General features: G+C 38.3%; 1 protein-coding gene across 4 annotated transcripts in view; it reads right to left on the bottom strand.

The window, feature by feature from the left end:
• Window positions 1-23,006, bottom strand: part of EML6 (EMAP like 6) — a 271,991-nt gene that overhangs the window by 89,344 nt on the left and 159,641 nt on the right. For all 4 annotated transcript variants that reach the window (XM_047068057.1, XM_047068059.1, XM_047068056.1 and 1 more), the window contains exons 9-15: window positions 21,320-21,576; window positions 18,917-19,129; window positions 14,385-14,552; window positions 13,177-13,283; window positions 9,399-9,517; window positions 6,735-6,921; window positions 5,373-5,478 (exon numbers count right to left, since the gene is read on the bottom strand). In XM_047068057.1, coding sequence (XP_046924013.1) covers window positions 5,373-5,478; window positions 6,735-6,921; window positions 9,399-9,517; window positions 13,177-13,283; window positions 14,385-14,552; window positions 18,917-19,129; window positions 21,320-21,576 — 1,157 coding nt within the window. The remainder of the gene's footprint in view (window positions 1-5,372; window positions 5,479-6,734; window positions 6,922-9,398; window positions 9,518-13,176; window positions 13,284-14,384; window positions 14,553-18,916; window positions 19,130-21,319; window positions 21,577-23,006) is intronic.

The raw sequence follows: 23,006 nt of genomic DNA, 5'->3' as shown, positions 1-23,006 counted from the left end.
TCAGGTGATTACTATAAACAAATGTGTCTTCTGAATCACAATGAATGATATGTCCTTACGCTGAACCGTTATCAGGCTTTAAATTGTGTGAGGTTTCTTTTTTCTTTTTCTTTTCTTTTTTTTTTTAACAGAGTTGGGGGTCAAATTCATTACCCTGAGATCAAGACCTGACTGAGCTCAAGAGTTGGACCCTTAACCAACTGAGTCACCCTGGTGTCCTCAAGGCCTCTTTTCTCTATACGTTTGGGAGAGGGGACTGGTAATGGCTTCCTATTCATTACCAATATTACTCACTCTTTCCATACCTTTTGGGATGGCCTGGTTGTGCTTCTGTATTAGCATGCTTCTGTATTTTTTGTGATTTGATTGACAGATTGGAGCTTCCTCTCTCTGTTTTTAGATTATAAGCTCTGCTAAGGCTTATAGTAATCATATCACATTTCCTCTGTGATCCTCCCACTAAGCTAGTTTCCAATGAGCGTGGAGGAGATTGGTGACACTGAGGATGACGAGGGAGATAAAGATAGAATGCGTGTATGGATGCTATGAAGGGAAAGAAATGTGCTATGTTATCTAGCTATACAAATTTTAATTGTTTTAATGATCAGTTCTTTAAAAAACATGGCACTGGTATTCAGTGTCTTTTTTCCATTTATTAAGTCTACCTTTTGTGTTTTCCTTTGTAACCTGTGTAGCTCTATTAATATGTCCTTAGATGGCAAGCATCCACACATTTAAAATGGCAGTTCAAGTTTTATGTCTTTTAAAGAAGTTCTCAGGGTACATTAATTTTTTTGGCTTTTTATTGGAATTTCTGCAAGGCCCCATCAGCTCGTCTTCACGATTATACAGCTTTCTACCCCAGTCTGTGACTATGACGAGAAACAAAGAAATAGCACAAATCCAGGGGTGCCTCTACAATCACACCTCTTCTTTAAGATAGTGACCTTTTCTAAAATTCTGCAGGTGGAGGCTATTTCTGCCTGGTTTGGAAATAGGATTGGCTACATTTTTATTTTTTCCCAGTTTTCACACCCCAACCCCTCCCCCCAAAGAGACTTGGCTTTAGCTTTGAAAATCCATTGTTCCTTGACCAGTTGGAGGTTTTGGGGGGGGGGGTTTGCCATGTTTTTAGAGTCGAGGTAATGTCCTTTTAAATCTTTCCAGTCACAGTATGTATTAATTATGGATAGTGACAAAGTCCAGAAATAATTCTAAGGTACTTAATGTCAATAGTAAAGGGCATATTAGAAAGAGAGAATTTCTACCCAATTACAAGTTGGTCCTTGCATTCAGGGCTCATAAAAAATGCATAGATTTTCAGAATTGAACACAGTGAAATCCAGTTAGTCTTAGAGGTGTCCTTGAGGAAATGAGTATTATTCAGTGAAGATTTTAAAAAATATGAGGATAATATTAAACTAAAAAAGATTTATATGGCTGAACCTTTCTGTTTCTACTCTGGTTTTCTATTCATGTGGAAGCACCTTCTATCTTGTAAGCACAAAAACAAAGATGGGCCCATTTTCCCTAGACAATGCTAATACGTTCACAAAGCTAAGGAGTCACTCAATTAAGTGAGATAATGTAAATTCATTCATTCCTGTTCACAGAGAGTTACGGATTATATTGTAAGAAATGCTTTTCATTAAAAATGTCTTTCCATTTGCTGTGGAACAGTGGCAAGTATAGATTAATCTAAACCCCAATGTATAATTGCTTATTTGTTGTCTATTTTTCACATCATTTGCCTGTTTTGTATTTCCATGATAATTTCTTTTTCTAATAAGGGGCAAATGTACTATCAGGTCTCCACAGAACCTCCTCAAACGAGCTGGCTTATAAGAGATGGCTGGATATGGGGTCCAGAGTACACAGATGGTGCCACCAGCTAGGTTATGACCAATGTTGGTGCCCTGTTCACATGGTTAAATAGGGAAATCTTAATAATCTCCTGTTTTGACTACTCACTTTTCTATCACTTTTCAAAAGAAAGGTAGAGCTGCTCCTGTTCCAATTCACATACATGTGTGATCTGAGGCTGTTCTAGGACAAGACTCTCTTTTCACTGGGGGATGTTCATGTGGAAGCCTCTCTGTACCACCTGTCCATTCCACCTTTACACTGGCGAATGGGGATGGGGCAGGTGGAGGCACGTGCCTTTGGGCGGAGTCGGTGACACTGAGGGCTCCAGGTAGGACTCTCATGCTAAGAGTTCACACTAGCCCTGGTGGAGCGCAGAGGCAGCAGCAGACAAGAGGACTCAGCGGGGAGGGCTCTAGGCACAGCTTCTGCCAGCTCACAACCCCAGGCTTAGTGGCCTTTTCCCTGCACTGAGGCCAGGAGATGTGGGTTCTAGCTCAGGATCTGCCACGGTTTGACTTTTACCACAGCCAAACCACCAAACTCTGTGGATCTCCCATTCTTGGCTGGTAAGGTGATATAGGGCTTCCAGTACATCGTTGCTGAAGAAATATGGCTCACCCTCCCCCCACCACCACCCCAGTCATTGTTATCTGGGCAACAGAGACTATATTGTTGAGATTGAAATATCCTTTTTATGCAGAGAATATTTGTATCACAATATTCCTTTATTTGCCCAAAATGGGAATTAGAAGCAATGACAGAATCAGCTTCTCAACCTCTTTCTAAAACATCTGGTTTCTCTCCCCAGGCAACTGGTGTGAGGGGCTACCTTATGAGGGAAAGATTTCAAAGTTCACTTAACTCTCTTGATCTTTCCTTCTACAAACTACTAGGTACGGAAGAGAGAGAACTTCCTGGAAATACAGAGGTCAAGTTACTGGGTACCAGTGTATCTGTATTCAATGTCTTTGATCCTCTAATGCCATCCCTAAAAGGTATGTAAGTAACCTTTTGATGTATCTAAATGTAAAAACCAAGAAACTAATTTTACAGAGAAAAGATTCTAATGATTATTAAATTCTATTTATATTATTCTAAATTTCCTGCCCCTCTGTTTATATGTTAATTTACATACACGCATTTTCAGTGGAAATCAGTGAATAGATGCTATTTTGAGTTCTATTTTTCTCTTTCACTTAACTTGATACATAGAAATATGTATGAAATACACACAGTCAACATACTTGTCATTTTGAATTACAGCTTTTCTTATATGCTGTCAAATTGTCTGCTGGAGTTACTGAGTCAATTTTTAATGTTGCCAAAAATATGAATACTGTATATTAGGTTCTCCATAATTTAGTGCACAATTAGGTTTTATTATTTTATTTAGTTTTGCTACTTTAATGGGTGTCTTACTACTTTTTCAGAGTATATTTATTAACACAATTTTTACATTAAGTATACACATATGTATTGGCTAGCAAAGTTAATTTTAGGAAAAGGGAGGTCTGGCTATTGAGGGAAAAAAGCAGAAGAAATTCACTCACATCCTTAGAAGAGAACCATGTTTGAACTCAAATTATGATTTCCTTTTAGATTTTACTGCTTTATCAAGGATGTATGACACTTCCATTTTAAAACTGTATGTCCATCAAACTTCTGGAAGTTTAGGACTTTGTATTTGCTGTGACTTGGTGTGTTATCTGGGCTTCCCACTGTTCTCGCTTCCTCGGTATTCACATGCTTTCTCGACCTCACATGCCTGCCAGTGTGGAGTAGGAACTCTTTAGCCTTAAGTTTTACTGGTTCAATAACCACAGAGAGTACTGAGCAACTTCTAATATGATATAACAATTCAGATTTCTACAGTAGTTTACAGTATGTGAGGATGTGCATGTCACAAAAATATTGCCCCAAACCGTTCCATGTTGCTATAGGTGAAAAAATTAAGTTAATTTTCACCCCAACACAGTTTACAATGTGAAGTACCAGTAGTAATAGTGAAAGGCAAGACAAAGTATATTAGGCAAAGCTCCATTCATGCCTTCACATTTTTGGAAGAGCTTCTGTGTCCATAGCACTACAATATGTGCAGTGGGGAAGAGAGACATGGGCTTTACTGCCCAAGTAGCTTATTGAATGAGAAACATTGACCCAGACAGCTACTGTACCACATGGACTCCAACAGGTAGCATGAGAGCAATGACAACAATGGGCTAAGAGATGCAGAAGAAGGGACAAGGTTATTTCTCCCTGGAAGGCTGTAGGAGAAACTTTCAGCTTGGTCTTAAAGGATGGTAGAACTTGAACAGACACATGGCAGCAGCATGAACAAAGGGACACGGGCAAAAAGAAGGACAGTCCTGCATTTAGGGAGATGTAAAGGAACACGAATGGGTAAGTGGGTAGAAACACTGCTAAGGAAGGTTGAAGCCAGATCATGGAAGGTCATGAATGTCCAACCAAGGGCTCGGCCCTGAGTCAGTCAACTGACATGAGTCTACAGGGGGGCAATGTAACTGTGCTTCCAGAAGATTCCAGAACTGGGTAGGATGGACCAGAGAACATGGGAATGGAATCAAAGACCAATATGGCAGAGATGAGAGGGAGTCTGGGCTTGAGCAAGGAGAGTAGAGAGTGAGGGATGTAGGAAAGAGAATGCGGTTGTGGAGAAATGGAATTTAATGACTACCATTACACACACTGCACATATTAAACATTTGAATGGGATTTAGAAATAAAGAAATTACAGTATCAGTTTTCAGTAAAAAGTTTATACTTTTTTTTCTACCGAACTAACTTCTACTATTGGGATTAAAAATTCTAGGTAAAAACACTTTCTGTAACAGGCCCTTATTCTCCTTTCTAGCTTAAAGAAACGGCCTCACCCTAAAGAAAATTACATTCATCAGTTAGTATTCTACTAGCACTGCGTTCAAATTCTAAATTAAAGAGATGGAAAATCCAGTTCTATTTTTCAAATATGAAATTTATTTTCAAAACACGAGTGTTGTCAAGTGGCCTTTTGCAGAGAATTTGCAGCCCTCCCTCTAGTTCTTTATATTTTAAATTGCAAGTGCTGTGCTCCCACCTCTTTGGAGAGATGAAATTGATGTTCTGAGTCACTGCCAGACGTTTGCAACTAAAACTATCTACAGCAACAGCTGCTCTGGATTTCAAATTGCTCAAGCAAATGCAGAACACAGTGTGAGCTCTGGGTAATGACTTGGGAGAGAGGAAATGAACAAGACTGGGAAAGGCGTTTCGTATAATCCAAAGGCCACATATTTTTTTTGTGAGGTATTCACATATCTGATTTCCAGTCTAAGAATGGGTAGCTAACATACAAAGGGCTTACTTACCTTATTACAAACAGAACTCAACTAAATAGGAGGTTGTAAAACAAAACAAAACAAAACAAAACAAAACAAAACAAAACAAAACAAACCCAGCCCTAAGTAAAGCAGAACCATCAATGACTTCAGCAGAAAACTGGTGCTTACCTGAAAAATCAAGTGCACACACTCCTCTCTGGTGTTGTCCTTTCAATAGTGACAAACATTTTAGAGTTTGTGTGTCCCACACATGAATAGCAGCATCTCTTCCAACCTGAAATAATAGGATGAGTGTAATTAACCACTTATAAATCATAACAAGAATGATGCCTTAGAATCACTTTCAGAGTTCCTTAGAGTCAAGTGCTGCCCAGACATCCACACATTTGGGGAGCAGGAAGACACCTGGAAATCATTGTTTTCAGGATGATAAAACTGAGGTACAAAGAGTCTAAGAGGCTTGTTCTGGGCATCAAATTGGGGGCCAGCCCAGCCTAACCTGGTACATGGCTCCCAGGCAAGGTACTTTAAAACTGCAAGTCAAACGTCCACTGTGCTTTTTGTATGAGTTCTAGATTTTTCTCTCCTGCCTTTCCAACTCCGCATAAGATTCCACTTCCTGGTCAAGCAAGTCACCTGTGTGTTGTTACAGCAATATCTTCAGAGTTCTTTCACCATCTCAAATATTTTACTCATTCCAAGAAGGCCTGGCTCTGCTTTTCCTCCCAGGAAATGACAGTTTCATGGCCTACCTGTTGGTAGGATGGATTCTCCTTGAGGGAATACAAGCTTCTCTGACACTAATCCCCAACAACAAAATTTTAATAAAGTGGTTTTCCTCACTTAATTGTAAGGGAAAGAAGAACCTTGTTGGGTGTAGTGACTATAAAAGGGAAAATGGGACATAAAACAATGCACATAACTGGGCAGAATCCAGCCAACTGCCTCACTGGTGTCTGGAGCCCCAGTTACCCCTGGAATGGCTACTGGTGCACTGGTTTGTCAATGGTCTGCCTCACACCAATACAGTATAGAATGTGGTGTATTAAGTATACACACATGCACTGGCTAGCAAAGTTAGCCAATATATCGGTTAAAATATAAAATAATGATTTAGGCAAAATGCATGACTTTAAGTTTTATAAAAATAACTATTCACTAGATGTTATACTAGCACTAAAAGATGGTTCATTCAATAAACACTCACTGGTTACCTAGGATATACGAAGTACTGGGTATACAGTGATGAGGAAAATATATTAAGACTGCATCCATGGAACTTACTTTAGTTTTAGCTAATCCTATTTATGGATCTCATGTCAGAAGGAAATCTCTCAGAGGCTTCCCAACAGTGCTGTGTAATGTACTGGTTAATTCTTCTACTATCATGAAATGACGCAGCATTTACTGAATCCTCAGCTTATTGCCTCTTGTTTGTTTCTACCAAGTATTTCTTGAACTAGTATGTAAAGTGGACTCAAAATGAAATCCTCTTGGGCTAGACCACCATCCTAGAGGAGAACTACACACCTGCCCGGTGGCCACGTAGTCTTTCACTGGATGGATGGTCAGGCTGAGAATGTCATCATCGTGCCCCAGGTACAGCCTCTGGGAGTGTTGCTGCCTGTTGTACACAACAGCAACTGCAGCAATGTGATAGACCACTTCTCCGGTCTGCGTGTAGAACAGATTGTTTCTACAGTCGTAGCCCCTGTAACTGAAGCACAGGTCCAAGACATGCATGGTAGTTGAATGAACAGTGAACGAACAGAGCAGGAGAGGTCAGGAGGTAAAGCTAACATGTTGATATGGACATGCACAAGGAGAATCCCAGGGATCTCCATAGCTGCCTAGGACAGTCGTCTTCAACACGGGTGTGAGGGCGTCTGAGGACATGTGGCAACTCTCTAACAGGGCTAATGTGTGCTGATAATTTTAACAGAACTTGTTTCTAGATCCTCAACTACTGTATGTGCTCTTTCCTTTTTTTTTTTTAATGTTTATTTATTTTTGACAGAGCGAGAGAGAGAGACAGAGCATATTGGGGAGGGGCAGAGAGAGAGGGAAACGCAGAATCTGAAGCAGGCTCCAGGCTCTGAGCTGTCAGCACATAGCCCCACGCGGGGCTCAAACTCACAGACCGTGCGATCATGACCTGAGTCCAAGTTGGACGCTCAACCAACTGAGCCACCCAGGTGCCCCTGTATGTATGTGCTCTTTCTTAAAACTGACCAGTCTGAGAACACATCTACGATGGGGAGGTTTCCCTTCTCACCTCCCCTTTCTCAATCACCTTCCTCTCATGTTAGAAAGTCATTCCTCTTGTCCACCTGGACTTTCACTGTGGTGTATTACCCTGGGGCATCAAACCATCCAGGGACACCAAAACAAACTCAAGTGTGGATGTTGAAAGTGAATAATTCCAACAACTAGGTATGAAATTCTTCTGTAAGTCAAGTCATTTCCAATTCTTTGCTTTTAACAAAATTGAAGAGTGATTTGATTGAATTGACAGGTGGCAGATTAAACTATATTATTGTGTGATGTATCAAAATCATGAAATAGATCATCTGTATTGCAAGAAAAATTAAAGAATTGAGTAACATTGCTATGATAAAGTTGCTTCCATTCTCTTTTACTCATTCATGTAAATAAACTCTCTCTGTGCTTGTAACTATTAAAAAATGAAAAATGGGAATAGAACCAATGCTAAACTGTCACAATCTAGCAATAATACACACACACACACACACACACACACACACACGCATATCTGAACTCAGTGAAAAAAATCTTAATTTTTTTCCAATAAAATTTTTTACATTTAGTAACTACTTATTAGAATCTGTACTATATTTATGTTGGTCTGATAAACTTTGTAATACTAATAGTTGTAATAAGAATTCAATCCAGAAAAAAATTAACACTCATAGCAGCAATGTTCAATAGAAATATTATGCAAACCATGTGGGTAAGTGAAAACTTTCTATTGTCATATTAAAAAAAGATAAAGACAAACAGATGAAAAATGTTAAGAACTTTTAACCCATTATGTCTAAAGTATTATCATGCAATCAATAGAAAACATTTAATGAAATCTCTTTCTTTCTTTTTTCATGCTAAGTCTTCGAAATCCAGTGTGCATTTTACACGTACAACACGTGTGCATTGAGACTAGCCACATTTCAAGCACTCAGTGGCTTTCAGTGGCTAGTGGGTACCATACTAGATAACACGAGTTAGAGACTTAGGATTGCAGGGAATTAAATTTAAACTGCACTTATATACATTTCTTCCCTCGCAGAAGGTATGATAGGGTGATCAACAAAAGGCTTTCAAGCATAAAAATATTACATTAGTGTAATATTCATGTAATATTCTATGGGAGAAGTGGAACAGAAATATGAGCTCATGTATTTTTAAAATTGATGATGGTGAGAAACAAATATCAATGACATTTAGGTTCCAACTGATCCACGTAAATGAATGATGTATTAATAAAACACTAGATGTTATATTCTTCACAATCATTTAACCTTATGTTGAAAAAAACTTTTTTTTTTATTTTTTTAATGTTTATTTATTTTTGAAGGGGAGAGAGACAGAGAGAGAGAGCATGAGCCAGGAAGGGGCAAAGAGGGAGACACAGAATCCAAAGCAAGCTCTGAGCTGTCAGCACTGAACCCAATGTGGGGCTCAAACTTATGAACTGTGAGATCATGACCTGGGCTGGAGTTGGGACAGTCAACCAACTGAGCCACGCAGGCACCCCAAAAAATTTTAGATGTCAACCTCAAGGGTGATAGGTTGTGTATGATATGATTTTCAAAATTCAAAATTATTTTGGCCATATGTGAGCAAAATTGTTTAAAGGAAATACTGTCAGAGTGGAGCCAACTAAATAGAACAGGAGATATGGGGATAATGGGAGCAGCAATGGCAGAGACAATGGAGCATGATAACAATGGGCCACAGAAACATACCCATCATGGAAGTCACTGAAGCAGGAAACATCTAGATACACACACTGTTATGGCCAGAGAACACCAACTAAGAATACTGGACAGATAATCATGGTTAAAATATCAAGTTCAGGTAAGTACACACTGGAGAGAAGAGCCAGCCTGAAGTGGGTCAGCACCAAGAAGAGAGGACCCCACTGCTCTGCTGATAAGGCTGGTGACAGGCACCCACCCGTGTATGAACTGGAGTTTCAAGCTGTCCTCAGGAGCCTTTTCTCTTTTGAGGAAGGGCACTGCATGGTTTTTCTCTTTACTTTGTTGCTTTAGCTGAGGTAGATCTTCTTTGTAAACCTTAAAGCATAGCAGAAACATTTAGTTGAGACTCTTCAGGTTTCAAAATTATTAATATCTTGGCATTCTCAGGAGGTCTTTAACTGTAGGAAATCAAGTTTTTGAGAACATGAGAAGCTAAAAATGGTCACAAGAGACAAAGTAGGTCATTATATAATGATAAAGGGGTCAAATTCATCAAGAAGATATAAGAGTTTTAAATATGCACCCAACATCAGAGCACCTAAATACATAAAGCACAAACTAACAGAACTAAAAGGAGAAATAAACATCAATGTGTAATAGTCGGGAAGAGTCACTCTGAATAATGGATAGATGATCCAGACTAAGAATCAATAAGGAAACAGCAGATGAAGAACACTGCAGACCAAGTAACCTAGCAGACATAACCAGAACATTCCATGTCTCAGTAGCAACATACATATTCTTCTCAGGATGCCTCATATGTTAGGCCACAAAACATGTCTCAATAAATTGAAAAATATAGAAATCATATCAAGTATATTTTCTGGACACTGTGGTATGAAAGTAAAATCAGTAACAGGAAGAAAGCTGGAAAATTCTTAAGTATGTGGAAATTAAACCACACACTTTTGAACAACCAGTGGATCAAAGAAGAACATAGAAACATAGAAAATATCTTGAAACAAAAGAAAATGGAAACAATGTAACAAAACTTATGCGATACAGCAAAAGCAGTTCCAAGAGCAAAGTGTGTAGCTATATAAACATACATTAAGGAAAAAAAAACCTCTCTGATAAACAACGGAACAATGTACCTCAAGGAACAAGAAAAAGAATACATTAAACACAAAGTTACCAGAAGGAAGGAAATAATAAACATTAGAGTAGAGGGGTGCCTGGGTGGCTCAGTCAGTTTAGTGACGACTTCGGCTCAGGTCATGATCTCATTCATGGCTTGTGGGTTTGAGCCCAGCATTGGGCTCTGTGCTGACAGCTCAGATCCTGGAGCCTCTTCAGATTCTGTGTCTCCCTCTCTCTCTGGCCCTCCCCAACTTGCATTCTGTCCTAGCTCTCAAAAAATAAATAAACATCAAAAAAAATTTTTTTAAACCATTAGAAATAAATGAAATAGACAATAGAAAACAGACAATAGAAAAGACAAGAGTGGCTTCTTTGAAAAGATAAACAGAACTGAATACCTACATGAGACTGCATTTTACTTCCTAATGAACAAAACTAACTTGAAATATCTTTTAAATCACTGGGGTTCAAGATTTTAAGTTTAAATAATACATATTCAGAAAATATGGTATTAATTTTCTGGTAAATAAGAAAGGAAATTACTTGATAAAATCATCAATAAAAATCAATAAAATATTTTGTTGTAATTTTTTCTAAGGTGAGAAATCTCTTGATTCATTTGCAAAACACAGACCTCATGAATCATGGTGATCACTCTCTGGAATTATCTTCCGTCATAATCTTATGCATCTTGACAGATTAGACTCTGAGATTTAGAGCAAAGTTTGGTCTAACCTAGGACCTAAAATGTGCTGCTGATTCAGAGAACATTTCCTACAATTTAAATGTAGATAAAAAATTAGTCTGTTTTGCTACCATGTATATATGCCCTACTATCAACAGATATCAATTTAACACATTCAAAATGAAGTACAATCTATTAGTAATTGCTCATCTTCATAGGGAAAATTTTCATTTGATAAAGCTATGTAACTAGAAAGATGATATATTATAATTAAGTCTGTTTTAGATTTAATAAAAAAATTAAAAAAAAAGGATTCAGAAGATACCTCATTATTGCTTTGTCTACTGCAGATACAATGAATTAAGCTTGTAAAATCTTAAGCTAATTATCCATCTGAGTCCATGATGCTTTCTTCAGCTCATCAACTCCTCAAGAGCACTGAATTCTGGTCTTGGCATTTCTACAGGTTATTGGAACAAGTCTCATAAACTCTGTGGACCTAAGATTCTCATTTGTAGAATAGAATAAAACTTTCTGCTCAGGAGTAATTCAAGAACAAAAAAATAATGTAAATCAAGTAATATAGACAAAAGCTTCAGAAACTAAGATACCAGGGAGAATATATAAATCCTAGGCATGGATTTCAGTATAGTCAAGTCTTTTCATTCTTTGACTAACACCTTTTATTACATAAAAAAAATCCCAACTAAGATATTGCTTTTCTTTTTTTCCTAAATTTTATGTTCACTTTGCTTAAATTCCATGTCCCCTGGATATGAGGACATAACATTATTCACTGTGTATATATTTCTACGTTAATAATTTCTTTTCAATCCTCATCTTTAGTTTTGTTGCATAATTCATTGTATCAACACATGGTCAAGCTGACTTAGTCACGAAGTTGACCCAAACCATCAGTCAGACTGCCTCTAATTTTTCAAACACTAAATCAATGAGTGATAATTATCATCTGGAAAGTTTCAGTGCTTACGCAGTGGCAAAGCCAAGCAATATGCAGAATGTATGCTTTGGAGAGCAGCCCAGATCCTCATTCTTATCTCAGTACTACGGGTGAGGTGGACGTGGGCAAAATAGTTAACATCTCAGGGTTATTGTGAGGTTGGATTTGGTGTATATACAGAGCAGGATCCGGCCCTGTAGAGACAGGTAATACACAGCAGCTGCCACAGGCCTATATGGTAAGTCTCCATGGGCAACAGTGACATTTGCTATGTCTGAAACCAGAAATCTTACTCCATGTTCACTGACAGAGTCTGCTTCACATACTTTCATGATATGACAAGAAAGAAAATAGAACACCTTCAGTTACCAACCATAAAAAAGGTGAGATGTCTCCAGATTCCTATGAAGGAATGTTCTCTTTAACACTCACTGTTCAGCACTAAAATGAAATGTCTACTTTAAAAAAACTAGGACCCAATTTTTTTGAAATTGTGTAACTTTTCTACTAGCGATAATTTCGGACTGGAGAGATCATACGTATTGTATTTGGGTTTTAACTTCAATTAAATGGATAACGGTATACGGAAGTTGAGAGAGAAACCAGGATGCTAGTTATCTTGAAAACTACCATGGCTTTAAAGCTACCAATTCTGTAAAGAAAACATGCTTTAAAATTTTATTATTTATTTATTTATTTATATTTAGAGAGAGAGTGTGTGCATGAATGAGGGAGGGGCAGAGCAAGAGGGAGAGCGAGAGAATCCCAAGCAGGCTCCACACTGTCAGTGCACAGAGCCCTACATAGGGCTCTAACTCATGAACCATGTGATTATGACCTGGGCCAAAACCAAGAGTTGGATGCCTAGCCAACTGAGCCACCCAGGCACCCCAGAAAACATATGCTTTCAGATCTGCTAAGAAAATTAAGAATCCTTTAGCTTGCTTGCACATTTTTCTGCAAAAAAATATTTTAAGTTTTAGGCGCTCGAAAGGCAGAAAACTCTGTCATGGGTTCAATTTAAAAATTTGGTACTACTTTCCACTAAAAAAATTTTTTTAATAATGTGAATGGGTAAATGCCTTATTTTCAATCTGTGCTTAAAGACAAGAAGTAGGTAATTTTCCTTATTCTTGTCTGGATTCTCTTCTGCTCAAGTACCAGCCATATTTAGTGCAACATCCAAATCCAGTGAGATCGACATTCTGGGCTGTAAGGCATTTGTTAGGAGGCCCTCTGCTTACTGACCTGGCGATCATAATTGATTTGAGTTTCTTGCTCAATATCAGAGTCCAACTCTGGCACATCAGATAAATCCGAATCAGACTCTTCACTGTAAGAATCAGTGCCACCTTCTGCAGAAACACAACCCGTGAGAAACAAGCAAAAGTTCTGAGACCCAAAATAGCTTATACATTTATTTAAAATATTTTCTTTCTTCTAGCAAAGTAAATTAAAAAAATCAATATAGCTTAGTTTTCCTTTGATGTAGGTTCTTAAAACGTCTCCCCCCGCCACCATCCCTTCCATCTTTTGGTTAAGTTCAGCACATCATCTCACCCCTTACAGTAGTGTTAACAGACCTGGGCAATTCTCCCCCACTCCTCCCCAGCAGACAGAACTCATTGCCACACTTCTGTAACAAATCTTTGTGTTTTAAATCTTGCTTTGAAAAGGGCCAGAGAGAGAGAGAGAGAGAGAGAGAGAGAGAGAATAAAAGAAAGAAAGAAAGAAAGAAAGAAAGAAAGAAAGAAAGAAAGAAAGAAAGAAAAAGAGAAAGGGAAAGAACGAAACAGAGAGAAAGAGAGAAAAGGCAAGGCCAGGGGAACGTTTTACCAAAATGAAGGCTGAAATAAAGGGAAATCTAACCACTTAGTTCTTAGCCTTTGCCACATCTACCAAGTGGCAGTAATTGCCAGGGTCAAAACCCCTGCAGAAATTGTCCCAATGAAAACATTTCCTCACATGGTTTCAAATTTTATTACCTGATTACTCCTGCTGGCATGACAGTAAATTAAAAGACTACATATCCAGTGAACTGGAAGACTTCAGTCCCAACTGTGGACCATTCTTTGAACTTCACTCTGGAGCCAACTCCTAAGGTCACTCTGTCCCTCTGTCCCCCTGCAGCCTGAGTAGACCCACCACAGTTATAGTTGTCCTAAGGAGGCTGAGGTAGATTTGTTCCTGACATTCTCAAAGGCTAATTCTTCATGTAAACCTTTGATCTTCAACTGGCATCTGGTATAAACAAAATCTTTTGAAGGAAATTAACCAACTAATTCACATATAACTCAAAAGTTTTGTTTTTACTTTTAATTTTAAAATTTATTATAGGGATGAATTTTTCAAAAATTGCTTTAACTCTTTATGTCCAGGAGAGATGTTAGAACATTCTTTGAAATTTTTATTGCCAAAAAAAAAAAAAAAGCTTGAAAAATTATAATTGGTTTTACCCTGGGGTGCAGTTTCCAGCAGACCGTTGCTGACACCTTCTGGAATAAACCTCCACTGGAAAACTGAGTGGTCAGCCCCTCCTGTGCTCAATACCCACTGAAAGTCATGGGACCAGCGGACATTTGTGACATGTGCAGAATGGCCCACATACTTTCTAAATTTGGCTCCTGAAAAGATATTTTGAAGAGATTAGTAATGCAAAAAATACAATTCATTGATTAAAATATTACATTCTGATTCATGCTGAAAAGTGAAATCTTTAAATACATTAGAAAACATAATTTTCAGTATTATATATCTTAACAAGCAAAGCCTCCAAAAATTATCTCAATTATTCCAGTATGGATTAAGCTAAAAATGGCCTTAAAATTTAAGTCCTGCAGCTGAAGACACATCTGAACCTTTTCCAGTAATGCCTACTGCTTCACTGATTCTGCAACTAAAATGCTTAAGCATGATTATCTTACACATTCTTATTTAAATACAAGATAAGACAGGTGGTCCTTTGCAATAGGGAAACAGAGAATCATTCTGTGGGAAAAAAAAAAAACAGTCAAATTACTGTTCAGGGTCATGTGGATGTAGAGCTGGAAGAATTAAATTTGGTTCCCTGATTGCTTTACTTAGTAAACACCATCCCCAAGGTCATGAATGCAGAAGAAAAGCTATTTGCACTTATGGTTGTAGCTGAACTACTGCAGTAAAGTATCCAGTATGTAGTTGGTACACGGCAGCATGAAGGAAGTCAGGGAAGTAAGCAGGGTCCATGCTATCGTGTGGAGGCCTCATACTCCAAAGGCTACGGGAGATTTCAGGGGCCAGCAATCCTCCTTCAGAAATCATTCTACCTATTGCAGGCCCTGTAATGGAGCCTCTTTAATGGGGGAGAAAGCCACCTGTTCAACTAAAACATGTTTAAAATTCAAATACCCATTGGAGAGGTAATGATTTAAAGTTATGTGAAGGTGGGGCGCCTGGGTGGCTCAGTCAATAAAGTGTCCAACTTCAGCTCAGGTCATGATCTCACAGCTTGTGAGTTCGAGCCCTGAGTCAGGCTCTGTGCTGACAGCTCAGAGCCTGGAGCCTGCTTTGGATTCTGTGTCTCCCTCTCTCTGCGTCTCCCTCCCTCCCTCCCTCCCTCCCTCCCTCCCTCCCTCCCTCTCTCTCTCTCTCTCAAAAATAAATAAACATTAAAAAATATTAAAAAAATAAAGTTATATGAAGGTGAAAATGACCATGCTATTTAAAATATACCACCAAGCTGCCCGATTTGAGCGCTCCTGCTACTGTTTGCTTTTGTTTCCTTCATAGCCTTTCTCACCAGATGTGTTTACATTTTGTTTATTGACTGTGTCCCTTCAGTAGAACAAAAGCTCCATGAGGACAGGGATTTGTGCTTGTTTTACTCACTGATGTATCTCCAGCCTCTAGAATAGCACATAACAAATATTTATTGAATACATGAAAACCACATCCATCTCTTCCCAGGCTTTCCTTAGGATAGTGTCACTTTTTAAGGCCTCTCTTTATTCTCTGAACCACAGGGAAGGCTCTTATCTCTCTGCTGGTCCTCTCTCCCACGGCTTTACATACTGTCAATATGCCCTCAATTGCTGAACATTCATTTTTCAGCTCTCAGTTCTCCCTGGACTGCAGTTGGCCTGTGTGCCATGTCTACTTGGATATCTAACTGGCGCCTCAAACTTATCATGGACAGCACAGACCAAGGAGTGCCCCTTACCCTTCTCTCTTATCCCCATGTCTGTCTGTCTGTCTGTCTGTCTCTCTCTCTCTCTCCCTCTCTCACACACACACACACCTTTTTCCTTGCTCATTTTTCCATCTTCATAAGTGGTGTCATCATCCACACCCCCACTGCTCACGCCCAAAACTCATCCTTGGCTCTTTGCTTCTATTCCCACATCCAAATCCATCAGCAATACCTTCAGCTCTACCTTGACACTGTTTCCTAACCTCATGCACCTGTATTCACATCTGTTCCTAATACCTTTGTCCAAGCCACAAAATCTCTCACCTGGACTTATGTGAAAATCTACTTGGAGCCTTCACTTCCCTAATTCATCCCACATGCTATCAAAGTGGTCTTTTAACAACTTAGATGGGTCATGTCACTCCTCCATTTTAAATCTTCAATAGTTTCCTACCACACTTAAAAGAAGACCCAAATTTTTCACAATGGCTACAAGGCCTTTGTGACATAGTCCCCACTGCCCTCTGCAGACTCTGAGTACACAATGCTCCCCTCATTCACCATGCTGTGGCCACCTTGACCTTTCTGTTTCTGTACTGCCTCAAGCTCGTTCAAGCTCTACTGGAGGCCAATGCTTTTTCCTTCAAGGCCCAGACCTTATGCAACTCATGTCTTACAACATCCAGGACATTTTTCTTGGGAGTTCTTCAAGGAGTGTGTATGAGTGTGTGTGTGTGTGTGTGTGTGTGTGTGTGTGTGTGTGTGTGTGCATGTGCACGTTTGTGTGAAGGATTAATGGGGCAGCAGCACAGAGGTGAAACAGGAGATCCTCAGCCTTGAGCCTTCCTTTGGAGAAGGGGTGGTAAGACACGGCAAATGTCAATGAGCTAGGCTTTGGATTTTTACCTCATGGAAGTGTCTGTGCGATGATGGTTAAACAGAATGTAGTCTAAGCGACACCAGGGAAAATGATCAGGATTGATACTAGGTATATAAAAAGATTTGAAAACTGTCAAAACGAAATGAGAAAAATTGGTTTGACCATGTAAAAATAATAACCATTGTAGTCATTTTCATTAACTGCAAAACATTTACGTCTCAATACTATACAGCAGAATCCTATACACAAGTACTTGTAAATGTGTCAATGAACTTGGTTGAGAGTTTGATTTAATCACAGAGAACTATAATATTTGCTCAGTCTCTACACTTCTCATGGTCACTAGCCCCTTCTCATACTTGGCTGTTTACAGGTTCAAAAGTTGGGGGACTACCCACCACTGATACGCTGGGCTACAGGGAGACAAGAGCTACCAATTGTCACCATTCCCTTCAACAATCCCCCTTTAGAAACTTCCCTGCCAGTAGTTCTGGCATAGAAAGGCCACAAAAGCCTGAATGGCTCTGAGACAAATTGCAAGATTTATAAACCACTTGCCATGAAGAGTAGAACAAGTAAATTTGCTATGAGAATACGAATAGTTCCACAGATTGCTGAGGTGGGTTTTATTATTCCCATGATACCATCACTCAGCAGTCAACCTCCCCTTACTCTGCAGGTGTCTCCTGGGTTCCATCATCCTCAGGGTCAGTTTACCCATCAGGGGGTCTTGTTTGGACAGGCAACACTATTCATCACCTCCCACCCCCCTTCCCCCATTCTTATCAATACATTCAGGATCTCCATTTCTAGACCCAAATCCACTCTACAAGGCTTGGGAATACGCAGGAAATAACAATTCTGGGTGAGTTACCTTCTTTCCTAGTCTTCACATGTGAGGCCAACAGTATTGTTTCTGGCCTCAGGGATGTACGTTTCTTCTCAGTTCCCAGACCGGTTGCCTAACTCACGTTCTGCAAGTACATTACTCAATCCAACAGGACACACCCTATTACTCAAAAAGCCCATTAGGGAGAGGAGAGTGTGAATTAGGCAGGGGAGGTAATTTTGTGCCTCAAGCATTTTAAACTGATGGCCATGCTGTCGAGCGTAAATGATGGTTTGCTGTGCATTTTATGTTCAATTCTCTACCATAACTGTTGCTGCTTCAAAACTGCCAGTTAGCTGAAAATGACATTCTGATTACATTTTTCCATCCCTTCCCTTTCTTAATTTAAAAATTGTTCAAGTGAATGAATTTTCAAGCAATAACACGTCCCTGATGATTACTTTCCAAACATCTGATTTTCAGGGTGCTAGTGGGGAGTCTCAGAAAAGCCTGTGTATGGGCTTTGTCTAAACTTTTTAAGGAAAAAGAAGACAGGGTCATTACATGGTTAACTCAGTCACATTCCACAAAGTCTAAAGGTGCAACAAAAATTAAAGCGACAACATTTTAACAACAGTAAGACAAAACAACAAAATGTGAGAGGAGGAAGAGTTCTTTTGAACCAATCTTCACTCTCAAAAATTTCACCAGTTATGTAAATTGGGTTTGCAAAATAAGCACTACAACAAGCAGTCCACGAATTGTGTTATCACCAGAGTATTCACTTTTAGATTTTATCTAAAAAGATTTTGCTTTGCTTTCCATGTATAAGCACAATTAGCAGTGAAGCCTAAGAGAATTTTAATTACAATATTTTAATGTAATATGTGATTTAAATTATGAGTATTTATTCACATAAATAAAAACAAAACAAACTATGATTTGGTTAAAATGTAAAACATGAAGCTTATGAATTACAAACTGGTTAGTAATAACTGTGAACAAATTCTGCCTTAAATTAGTAATTTTAGAATATCAAATAGTCTGGTTTACACTGTGTACACCTTCTAGATTAAATATTTATTCAATGAAATATCTCTTTTGGCCTTACCTTTCTTGAGACAAGGAAATTTAAACAATTTAACCAGTCCAAAATCATCTCCAGACACCAGCACTGAGCTGTTGTAATTTGCATCCACCGAATTGATGTCAGTGACATCGGTGTATTTAGGCCAAATTCCACTCACTTCGGGGCCTTTCACACATGTCCAGGAGGCCCAGGGAATCCCTTTGATTTCTTCTTTACTTGTTAAAGGCTTCCCAGCTGAAAATAATCAATACATAGCAACATAATGTTACATTTAAATAAAAAGCATATTCTAATTTGTTTTATTCCTTTTCCATATAGAGGTCTATATGAGGGTTTAAAAAAAAAAAAAAAACTTCCATAAATCAAGGAAACTGTAGATTCTAATCTCTTTACCAAATTTATGATTTTTTTTTCTTCCAGCAGGGTTTAAAGAAAGTGTATGATCAAAACTCAGATACGGAGACAAGAAAGAAAATGATCACTGTACTCAATGTAATATCTGAAACTACTACACAGCTGGTATGCTTTGATTATTGAAAGTCATATTGACTTTTACGCAATCATATGTTATCACATTTAGTCACCAACATTTTGCCTGATTTCTAAGTTTATTCTGGACTTCTACCTTTCATGATTCAAGGAACCATAGAAGTGATTTTTTAAAATTTAGGCTCAATGGGGCGCCTGGGTGGCGCAGTCGGTTAAGCGTCCGACTTCAGCTCAGGTCACGATCTTGCGGTCCATGAGTTCGAGCCCCGTGTCAGGCTCTGGGCTGATGGCTCAGAGCCTGGAGCCTGCTTCCGATTCTGTGTCTCCTTCTCTCTCTGCCCCTCCCCCCTTCATGTTCTGTCTGTCTCTGTCTCAAAAATAAATAAACGTTAAAAAAAAAATTAAAAAAAAAATTTAGGCTCAAAAATTAGTATGAAAAGTTAATGGATTTTAAATTTAAAAGCATTAGAAAATGAAAACTGTAAGTGGTTGGGGAAAATAGCTTGACAGTGTGCTCGATATGTTCTCAAATGTGTGGCAACTCCCGGCTTGTACCAAAAGCAGGTGAGGGATGTCCCCAGAGGGCATGCAAAGGCAGAACCACACTGATACAGAAATGCTTGGGAAAATGTCCAGCCATACACAGTTTTAAAATTCAAAATCAAGACAATTTAGTGTACCACCTCAGAGTTTCTTCTTCAAAAATAAATATTTTCAAATAAAGAATCATCTGTGAGAGTAGGTGCTCTTATGCGTTACTGGTGCACTGCCAAACTGGCATGCAGAAATTCTGGACTGGAACAGCATGACATAAAAATTCATTAAGATGACCATAAAATGAGAGAGTTGACAGAACACAGTCCTTGACCCAGCATTCCCCCTTTGGAGAATATCGTCCAAGGAAGTGACTCAGAAGAGAAAATCCCACCTGTACCAAGATATTTCGAGATGCACGGTCTGTACCAGCAAAGAAACAGGAAATAAGCCTAAATGCTCACTAACGGGAGAATGAGATAGCAAATTGTGATATTATCACTGAGAGGATTTTACTTTGTTACTGCAGGTGAGAAATGTGTATTCCTTAATTTTTCACATACAGAAAATATATATGAAATAATTTCAAGCAAAGAAAGTAGACACACAGAAATATGTTCCTAGTAATGGTGTGCTAATGATTTGACAGGGCAGAGAACTCTAAAAAGCTGAAGTTACATTAGATGGTATATATTATTTTACATATAAATTAATTATTCAATAAAAATTTTAAGATGAAATATAATTACTTGAGGACAAGATTCATGTTAAATATTATACTTTTCCACTTACATTAAAAAATCATTAGTCACAGATTACAATACAGAAACTTGTCTTTTATTTCTACCATTTTAGTATTACAAACTAAATGTTACTGAATGTTATCAAAGTCTGATGAATCTCTTCTAAAAGAGACAGTGGAGGTCACAAATAGAAATTGTGTTTTTTAAATCCTAATTAGCATATTTCACCAAATAATACCTTAAGGGCTTCCAATTATGAAGAACACAGATTTTGGAATAAAATCATCATAGTAAATAAGGACTGTGATCCTCAAATATTTAGCGTTTTTTTTTAGTATTTTTCTAGGCTATTTTTCCTTTCACTTATCTTTAGGCATTCTTTTAATTTCTAAGTATATATCTTTTGCCCATTATAACCATTTCAAGTATTTACGTCCAGTCTGCGCCTCATGTTTTCATGATCTCTTTCACTGTGCAGTATTTTTTAAAATTTTAACGTGTTCCAATTTAGTTATCTTTTCTTTGGGAGTGTGAGATTTGGGGGGTCGTGTTTCTGAAAACATTCCTTGCCCTGAGGTCATGATGACATTCTCATACATTTGCTGACTCTGGTTCAAAGTTTTGATTTTCACCACCATCCAGGGCCTGCGTGACTCACATGGCATCTTGTAGAACAGGCGTTCTCCCGCGCCGTCATTGGTCTGCAAGTATTTGCTATCCAAAGACCAGTCAATGTGTGTGATGAAACTAAGCGACTTGCTGCATTCTCCAATTTTCTTATACCGCTGGGCAACGGCATACACGTCCACTGGGCCATCATTGGATCCCACCGCGAGGTAAGAGCCATCTGGAGAAAATTTCATTTCATGAATGACTTCTTTTCGATCTTTGATATGAACCACTTCTGTCATATCTCTATAAGAATAAAAACCAGCAATAAAAAGTGATAAGCAGCAAATCTAGAAATAGGAACCCCAAGCCATGTTTTAAAATTTGTATGTCAGAGAAAAAAATGTTTCAAAAGAGAGAGAACACGTGTAAGAATTAAAGGAATAACTTTTGGGGAAAAATATAAAACTATTTACTTAGTTTGTGGCCAATTTAGGCAAAATTAACCAACATTTTAAATACTATCTGGGCTTCCAAAGTAAAAACAAAACAAAACAAAATTTAATGAAATGCATATTTGCTTTCATGTTTAATTGTTATTTTCCCCTAAAACTTTGTGCTTCAAAAATTTGGGGTTTGTAAAATTGTTTTCAAAACATGCCCTGGAGAAAGGTAAACGTCCACCAAGGGTAGCATCAACATCAACCATCTTTTTTATACTTTAAGATCAAGTAACCAGTGGCTGTGAAGCTTGATGCTTACTGTTGCAAAAAAGAGCAAGTCCAAAAAGCATAAGAGGAAAATTTCTTTTTAAATATTAAATTCTTATGTCATTATTTAATTGTTACCAGGAAAGGTCAACAATGCATACGTCATGTCACTGGAATATTTTGTATCCTTTCCGATCAGGTTCTGGTAAGAAATGCTGCCTGCATTTGAAAGCTGCCACCACGAGACAGAATTGTGGCTAGCAGTCTCCTAGGCCAGCACCGAAGACTTCACCCACTGCCAACACAATCAGTGCATACATGATGGCAAATATGTGCTTCTATGTGGTAATTCCCCTCACCAGCTATCACTTGTTAATAGCAATATATTATATAATATAATGTTTACTCTAATGTCATCAAATAGGTTTTTTGGATTTTTGTTTGTTTTGGCTTGGGAAATCCATCAAAAAGAAAAGAAAATCTGGTAACTGGCCATCTTTCCATACCATCACTAAGCAGAGAAAGAAAACGTTGCCCATCAACCCAGCATTAAGTTATGTGTGGTTGGTAAGGAGAATTTAGTGTAATAAACTGTGCCAAGATCATTTTTCAAACCTATATAGAATTTTCTATGTGCAAAACATGCAGTATCTAATTTACAGCTGCATTTTCTTTCTGTAATCACAAATTGTAGAAGCCATAAAAAACAACCAGTGTTATTTAGAGAAATTACAAGCGTGGGTCATAATTTTTGTCCAGTAAATATAGCGTGTTAATAAATATGAAATATCCCATTTTATTTTTCATTATAGGTGGAAGAAATTTTGACTCAAGCTCACCTCTAAAAATCTGGCACTGCTAGAGACTGCTTTCTCATTTCTTTCTCTTTTCTTGGCTTCCTAGAAGCCCAAACCCCCTTGGGACCAGATGAGCTTAGGAGTTCATTATTCAGTGGATTTTAGAAAGGTTCATATACAATATATTATGTAATACCCTCCACAGGAGCTAGGGCAACACCCCATATTA

The sequence above is a fragment of the Lynx rufus genome, unplaced genomic scaffold (genome assembly GCF_022079265.1).
Source record: "Lynx rufus isolate CCGP_SWC_20201006 ecotype Redwood Valley unplaced genomic scaffold, mLynRuf1.p SCAF_8, whole genome shotgun sequence".
Taxonomy (NCBI): domain Eukaryota; kingdom Metazoa; phylum Chordata; class Mammalia; order Carnivora; family Felidae; genus Lynx; species Lynx rufus.
This window is presented reverse-complemented; position numbering and strand designations above follow the sequence as displayed.